The sequence below is a fragment of the Lissotriton helveticus genome, chromosome 1_1, assembly GCF_964261635.1.
Source record: "Lissotriton helveticus chromosome 1_1, aLisHel1.1, whole genome shotgun sequence".
Taxonomy (NCBI): domain Eukaryota; kingdom Metazoa; phylum Chordata; class Amphibia; order Caudata; family Salamandridae; genus Lissotriton; species Lissotriton helveticus.
Window position 1 is genome coordinate 247,066,903 of NC_136057.1, and position 8,537 is coordinate 247,075,439.

The 8,537-nt window shown below is 42.3% G+C and overlaps 1 protein-coding gene across 1 annotated transcript; it reads left to right on the top strand.

Moving 5' to 3' along the window:
• Window positions 1–3,713: 3,713 nt before the first annotated feature.
• On the top strand, window positions 3,714–8,277 carry LOC144789451 (mas-related G-protein coupled receptor member H-like). Its single transcript, XM_078665352.1, has 2 exons — window positions 3,714–3,849; window positions 7,180–8,277. The coding sequence occupies exon 2, from the start codon at window positions 7,197–7,199 to the stop codon at window positions 8,181–8,183; it is 987 nt and encodes a 328-aa protein (XP_078521478.1). The 5' UTR covers window positions 3,714–3,849; window positions 7,180–7,196; the 3' UTR covers window positions 8,184–8,277.
• Window positions 8,278–8,537: the final 260 nt, after the last annotated feature.

Genomic DNA, 8,537 nt, shown 5'->3' on the forward strand with positions numbered 1-8,537 from the left:
CCTGGACCACTGCGGTCCCTTACAAAGGGACGGTAACTATAAATATATCATGGTTGCAGTGGATTCATGCACGAGATTCATTTGGATGTGGCCCCAGCGCTCGGCTGACGCCAGAACTGTTATAAAAGATTTGCGAGTCTTTATCGGCACATACGCAATTGGCATGCTACATTCTGACCAGGGTCCTGCGTTTAGCTCTCGAGCTTACAAAGAGGCCATGAACAGCATGGGCATTGCATTGCGGTACTCTTGTCCCTTTCATCCTGAGGGAAACGGAATTGTGGAAAGAAAAAACCGTGACATAAAGCAATCTATAACGGCAAAGGTATTAGGTTCGGGAGCTGGGTGGGTCAAACATTTAATAAGTGTTAACAATCTACCAAGGAATTCTCTGAAAGGTCTCAGTCCGTACGAACTATTGTTTGGGACTAGAATGTTAATCCAGCACCTCGACAGTCAAACTTCAGTGGTTAAAGAAAAATGCTTTGATATCAAAGATCGTTTGGCTATTTTACAGGACTTAAACGAAAAGAGAAAAGACCTGAGCAACATAAAGTTGAAGCAACAGCCAACAGCCACTGAAGAAAAACCACCTGTCCCAGCAAGGCCTGTCTGGATTCCAAAAATCAGGGATCTGGTCAGAGAGAAGATCGCGGTAAAGAAGGAATTTGGGCCTTCTTACAGAAAAGCAGTACCTATCTTGTCTGTCAACGGGACAAGATCAGTAGTATTACCGCCCCTTGCTGGTAAAAAGGAGAACCGAGTTGTATCCATCGACCTGGTTAAACCACAATCATGTGGCCGATAACAAGTAGTAGGCCAAGTGGACTCCCAAGAAGTAGTAGAACACCAAAGTTTGCTACAAATACAGAGGTTCAAACTGAGAGACTAATCACAATTGATAAACCTACAGTGAAACAACAAGGACTATGCAACAAAGCCATGGAACTTAAACCTCTTGAAACCCAAATTAAAATCTTAAATCAAGAAACATCAATCTACAATGATGTAACCACAGACTATGCTAATGAAACAAAGAAAATTCAAAAAGCAAAAAAGAATCCAGAAGCAATTGAAACAATTGACAGAACAGCATCAGGCTACTTCATCAACTTCGATGATTTTTCTGAAGATCCAAGTGAGCATGGAGAACAGCCGACAAAAAAATCTTTTAAAAACAAAGCAAAGGAACTCATTCAACAACTAAAAGAAACTTATCTGATTTCTCCATGGATTGAACTTTGGGTGGCACTAGGAGTATTCATCCTCATACTTTGGCTCATCATGGTACTATGCTTGGGACATTTCATTGAGGGAAAATATGTTATAATTCGACACAGCAAGTCAGAATATCAACTTGGTCCTGAAACCACACAAGTCTTCGCACATCGAGAAAAGAGAACTTTCTTCAGTAAACTTCACAGCCAATCCTATACCCGGTGGGGTAGCATGGGACAAAACTGATTACGAAATCTATGGTACGGTTGAGCTCCTGAAGTATCCTCATCAATTCAAGATTTCATTGAGTGACTTTGTAAAACCAAGCACATTCTCTGATGATTGGGACTTTAAAAGTATTATTGATATGATGTCAGATCTAGTGATGTCAGCTAAATTTACAGGACATGATTATTTACAAGGTTCATCTAATTATGACAAGATGTATTGTTATAACCACTATGGTAACCATTTTCTGCATAAATCTGCTCAACGTAGAAATGTTTTAAATTACAACCAATGGGAACATTGTGCTACTCCACCAAAAGGCAGTTCAAAAACATTTTATGATAGATTTTCATACTTCTCAGGGTTTAACACAAGTGATGCAGAAACGTTTTATTTTAGACTGTTAAATAAGACAGGAATGAAAACCATGCTTACAAACACAAAATTGGTCTATTCAGAGACATTTTTTGAAAAAATGAAAACATTTGGTTATGATTTTTGGAACAAAAATATTGAAACTAAGACAATCTGGGGTACAAGAGATTGGCAGGTGCAAGGTTTAGAATCATTATTTAGAGCCTGCATGATCCCAGAACAAATTATATTTTTGAATGACACAATTCAACTGACATCCTGTCTTGGCCTAGCCAAAATTAAAGACTTAAACAAACCGTCTATTCCAAAACCAACATCCGACAGTAATAGCACTACAGATGTTGAGATAGACGTATCCCATATTTTATACCAAAACAGAACACATCCTGATTGGAAGAAATGGTTGATTTGGCCCACAGACACAAATAACTGTCAAGATAGATTCACATCACACATCACACCACCAAACACATATTCTTTTTGGTGGTGTTTTATCAATAATAATCTGTTTTAGTGACAACCAAGAACTCTACTGAAACATTTCAACACAGAGGTGTTTGGGATTAATCAGGTGCAATGAGTATCACCTATTCTGACTTTTTTAAGGACTAACAGGCAGATGCTAGTGTTTACTATTCCAACATCTGCATATATCTTTAAATTATGGCATGCTTGACCTGCCAAAATCTAATGGGGATTGCAAACTTCATTGTATCTGGTAATTAAAGCCTGCAATAAGCATCACACAACTTATAATTACAATCCCAATTGCAATTCAACCACTGATGCAAATATTGGCGCTGTCACTTGGCACATCACGGGATCTCAGTGAGTGCTTGATCCTTCTTGTGCCTCAGTCATGCAACTCTGTTTAGGGGGCTTAAATCCCTGGTGTCCAGTGTTAATATATAGCAGTGGTATACTCAGTCTTCCCACGTGGTATGAATGTTCATGTGATGACCTAAGCTTAGAAACATCTCCATTGTCAGTGGATATCCTACAAATGTGCATGGTATTAGGCCCTCTACGTATCTGTTTGTTACACTACTGGTTTAGGATAACCTGTAATGTGGTACTAGCTATATCATTAGATAAAGAAAGTAATGTGTTTCTTCACCACGACCACGACCATCACCGTGAACTGTTTCCTAGGTTAAACTGCACAGTTCAGAAACTCGAGTACTTGATATTTACATTACTAGACAATACGATCTGATTACAAGTGGCCCGATTTGGATATGTAATTATGGCACATAGTAAAGTTCGCCATCAAGGTGTTCTGTTTCATCCGTGCAGAAATTATCACCTATTCTGACTCTTTCGGATTACCATGCAGAATTTGGTGCTGAACACTCTAATATCCACACTCTACAGTAAATTCCAGCAGCTTTGACCGTCCAAAACTTAAAGGAGGGTGTAAACGTTATTGCATCTGGTCAATGCCAGGCACCTTCTTCCTTCACCACAATCGTCTCCATGAACCAGTCCTTAGTTTAGCCTGCACAGTTCAGAAATGTAAGTATTTAATCAAGCATGTATAATTTACATTGTATATTACAAGATAATAGGCCATAACGTTAACCGAAAAAAACACTTTTTCTGTTCACCCAATTAAAGCACATACACCAAACGCACCCAAACGTAGAAGTACCCGGATTCAAAAATAGGCTTTGCAATTGGTTGCGGGCACGCCCCATGTTGGTGACGTATTGCACAACAGATGCTCTCACAGTAGAAGCTTGCCCCTGCTGTGCCATGCAAGATCTGAGTCACGTTGGCATGCAGTGCAGCTAGCTGGGTGGATGCCAGCTTTCAGGGTGGCAGCGTGATACTTACTCTCTGATACAAAATTCCCTGTTGAAAAACATTCCAGTGTTAGTTGTCTCTTGGCAGGAGAAACAACGCAAAGACAATGAAAGCCTCGGAATCGTTCCTCAGTGGTCTAAAGTGAGCCTCAGGTCTTCACGTTCAGTCGGCTGCTAAGAGAACACGTGGCGCCAGAGGCGCAGCTGAGCCAGTCAAGCGCAGGTAAAGTATAAGCCTTACTTTAAAGCCCTCCCTTTGGCCATCTCACTATTGATAAGCTCATTCTCCCCTTCCCTCCTCACTGTCTTCTTAAACTCCCTCTTTCAGCTGTAACTACGTGGGCCTGGGATCTTTTTCTGCGGGTGATCTGTGATTGTGGGAGTCTGTGGGCGGCAGGGCAGTCTCTGCTGTGGCTCGGAAGAGCAATGCATGTTCCTTAGAGCTGTTGGGGGGCAGGGGGCGAGGGGTTGGATTGGGCAGTTTCCCTTCCCCTTGGATCAGAGCCCTAGTGGTTTGTCAGGAGGACGTTTCTGCCCCCCCCCTCCCCCAGTTAAACTAGGACCGCTCTCTCTTACCCAGTAATCCCACAGGAGCACCGGGCGAGAAGAATCTGCCATGGTGGAGAACTCTCCACCCCAGAACTCAGGAATATCACTCCAGTAACTTTTAATGAAGAAGACATTGGAGGCTTGATATATGGGGATTTGGTGTGGGGCAGTGCAGCAAGTCATTATGTCCAGGCGTGCAACACACATTGGGCTCACAGGGCTTCAGCCCCCCCCCCCCCCCCCCCCCCCCCCCGTCGTGTCCGTCAGCCCTGGCAGAGACAGGTTCGCGGGCTGGCGAGCAACTTATTGCAGCTGCACCCGAGTACTTAACAAGTCTTTAAAAGACCATTTACTGGCAAATGAGGCTTTTGTTGTGTGTTGACCCCTTCTTACAGCCACTCTGTCTAAGGTGGAAGAATTAGCCCCCTCCGAAATATTTTTCAGCCCCCCCCCCCAAATTTGGCTATAGTTGCCCGCCTGCCTATGTCAAAGTGAAAGGGCAGGAATGCACCGTATTTATCCAATACAGTGCATTCCTGTCCTTTCCCCCTGCGCTGGCACCATTTTAGCAGCCTAGTGCCAACGCAGGTGGTGCAAGGGTGCCTGTGTTGTCTGCAGGATTGTTTTTGTCAGGAAGGTTTAACAATCCTGGGAGGCTTTATCCTCTTTATACGTGTCCTGCAGAGCACAGAACACATGGAGAGAAAAAAAAACAAGGAGGAATAAAGTTATTTCTCCTCGTTGCGCTGCCCCTGGGGAGATGTAAGGTTTAGGTGCATTCCCAGGTTTACCTGGTTTTGTAAATCGGGGGAAGCGTCAAAATCAATGGGCGTTGCATCCAAACACTACCGCACTACCTATGGGATGCCTCCCCAACTCAGAGTAAGGAAACAGCAATTTGCACTGCCTTCTCTTACTCCATATCTATGAGAACAGTCAAAACCATGCATAGTGGCTTTGCGTGACCTCATAAATAAGATTTTTCAGTTTGCGATGCTGGATAGTCACAAAAAGTGATGCTACGGCGGGGTGAGGGGCACATAAATGTGCCCCTGAGTGTTAGGAGTGTTTTATTGTGGGGCATAATATATAAAAGTGCCATGAAACTGAGAGAGAAGGAGCAGATTGATAAATTGGGTTGGTCGAGATTATATATAATTATTGTGTTTATGAAGGGAAAGAGGGTTTGTGAATATGAGGCATTTGGTAGCGCAGTGGGAGGTAGAGATGTGTCTGTTGTTTAGAATTATAAATCAGGGGTCATATAGATATGTTGTCCTGTTTGCAATTTTAAGGGAAGGTGCAGCTGATGAATGTGAGTGAGTTGCTGTAGTTGCATGGGAAGGGGTTGGACAGATACATTGCAGGTGTTAAAAATGAAAATAGTGTTGATGGATGTGTTGACGTTGTTGGGATTGTGAGTAAAGATGCACATTGGAGTATTGTGGTGGTTATGAAATAAGGTAAGGTGTTCATAGTGTAAAGGTAGTGGGGATTGTAAGGGAACATACATGTTGTGTTGTCTGGGACTGTGAGTGATGGTGCAAATAGATGTTTTTATGTGGTTCAATGTGAAAGGGGAGAAGGAAATTGATATGTTGGCATTGTTTGCAGTTTCAGGGGAAGGTTAGGTCGATATTTTCAGTGTCTGGAGTTGCAAAGGAATGATAAGTTGGTGTACTTGTATATGTCAGGGAAAATGCAGACAGATATGTTAGGATGAGCGGGAGTGCACGTTGAAGCATAGCATTGTTTGGTAGTATCAAAGAAGGTGAAGAAAGATGTTGTTGGTGGTTGGTGTTTTAACATGAGATGAAGTTATCTTTATGTTTCACTAGGGGATTCAAGAAAAGGCCAGGTAGATGTGTTCAGGGTTTTTGGTGCAAGTAAATGTAGAGTCACAATATTGGTTACTTGATATAAGGAAAAGTGTAGACGGATGGGTCAGTGTTTGTGTTTGGAAGAGAAGGTGTTAATAGCGGTACTGAAGTGTTTGGGATTGAAAAGTACAAGGCAGGTAGATTCTCTTGTTTTTTTTTTTAATAGTAAGCAAATATGCCGATAGAAATTGACGGTGTTTGAGTGGGAAGTTGAAGATGAATATGTTGGGATGCATTGCATTGTCAAGTTAGGTGCCGATCAATGAGTCTTTGTGGTTGGACTTTCATGGAAGGTGTAGATCGATATATTTGGGTTGTTTGTAATACTCAGGGTAGGTGCATATTGTGCATTTTGATAGGGTGTGATGATCTGAATAGTGAGGGCAGGTGCATATTGGTAGGTTGGGGTGGTTTGTGGACTCAAGCCAGGTGCATATTGGTAGGTTGGGGTGGTTTGTGGACTCAAGCCAGGTGCATATTGGTAAGTTGGGGTGGTTTGTGGACTCAAGGCAGGTGCATATTGATAAGGTTGGGGGGTTTGTGGAGTCAGGACAGGTGCATATTGGTATGTTGGGTGGTTTGTCTGGTCAGGGTAGCTGCATATTGGTACGTTAAAGTGTTTTTGATTGTCAGTGAAAATGCAGATTCATATGTTGGGACTAACTGGTTTTGTCTCAGATGAGATGTTGTGGTTGGTGAGATAGAAAGAAGAGGTGTGGATAGATGCACTGAACTGGACACTGTTTACAGAGGTGTTGCAATAGCTGTAGATGTAAAGGTAAAACTAACTTGGTTGCTGTTATATTGAGATATATCATTTGCATCATGTTTGACTAAGTGGGTCACATGGAAAAACTAAAGTTTATTTACATAACTTTTTTCTCATGCTTTTTTTATACCAAATTAATTAATTGATCAACAGTTTCATAACCCGCACAATTACTGATTGGGACATCCTGGCGCATGGTGTTGCACATAAAGTATTGTTTATGTTTGTTTTGGAATAAAAGGAGAGTTAACACCTCTGCCTGGTTTACTTGTCAGGTGTTAGAAGTTGTCTTAGGAATTTGGTATATTTGTCTACCATGTTTGACCTCAAATATTCTTTTTCTTTTTTTTTATAGGAATCTTAACAACGAACATGGCATACTTTACAAATAGTTCTATTGCATCTACATTTAAACCAGAAGGAAACAGTACAGAACTGGCCAATCACGATGCATTCCAGAAGCGATTGTATTTCGCACAAACACTGGAAATCGTGACATTGGTCATCTGCTTCATTGGACTGGTTGGAAATGGCATCATCTTGTGGTTTCTCTTCTTCAAGATGAAAAAGAACAACTGCAATATCTATATAATCAACCTTGCAATAGCAGACGCCATCTTCCTCTTTGGTTGCACCATCATACTTGTGGTATTCATTTGTGTCATTAATAAGGTGGAGGCATCGGTAACAGACAGTAACAATGCATTGAAAATTGCTGAAGTGCTCTACAGCCTTGGCTTCAACGCCAGCAGTTTTGTCTTGACGGCCATCAGTGTGGAGCGGTGCCTGTGTGTCTTACTCCCAGTGTGGTACCACCATCGACAACTCACTAAGCAGTCTGTCATTGTATGTCTTCTACTCTGGGCCCTATCCTGTTTGGTGGTGGTTCTGGAAAGTGTTCTTTGCAAGCTTGATGTTCCATACCCTGAACCCGGGTCTGAGTCATGCACCGGTGTGTACCTGTTCACCTCTGCGTTGTACCTCTTGGTGGTCCTGCTCATGGTCTTGTCAAGTCTGACCCTGATCATCGAGATACGGAAGACCTCAAATGAATGCCGCCCACTTAGGCTTTACATTGTCATTATGGTCACTGTCGTCATCTTCCTCCTATCAGTGGTGCCCACAAGGGTGCTGGGTCTTTTGTTATACTTTGGGGTTCTGCCATCAGAGGTGTTTTTAGTGGAATTTGCAAATGTGATATTCTTCTGTACATCTATATACTGCAGCACCAACCCTTATGTATTCATATGTGTAGGGATGTGGAACAAGCACTGCTTTTGGCGTTCCATCAAGCAGGCCCTGGAGAAGATCTTTAAGGAGACAGAAACTTCATGGCAAAAGCAGTCTGTTGACAGCTAGAATGTTTTCATTCTAAAAATAGTGGGTGAAAAATAATGTATGCTCTATCTCTAAAGGCCCAATTCATAAAGGAGTTTCCGTGCCTCAAGTTGGAAATCTGGCAGCGCAGTGGATCTTCCACCACTGTGAGGTTAGTGTTGGGGTTTAAACATGGGTGATCCTAAAAGTGAAATAAAAGAGTGACCATTAGAAATGTTATAGACACCACCATGTTGTAATTGTGAGTTTTCACAGACAGTTCCAATTGGGTTTTATACCCCTTCTGCAGATCTAAAACTCCCTGGTTGAGGTAGGCTGGCCCCTGCTATGTAGGGCTTTGTATATGTGGGTGAGGAGTTTAAAGTGGCAGTATTT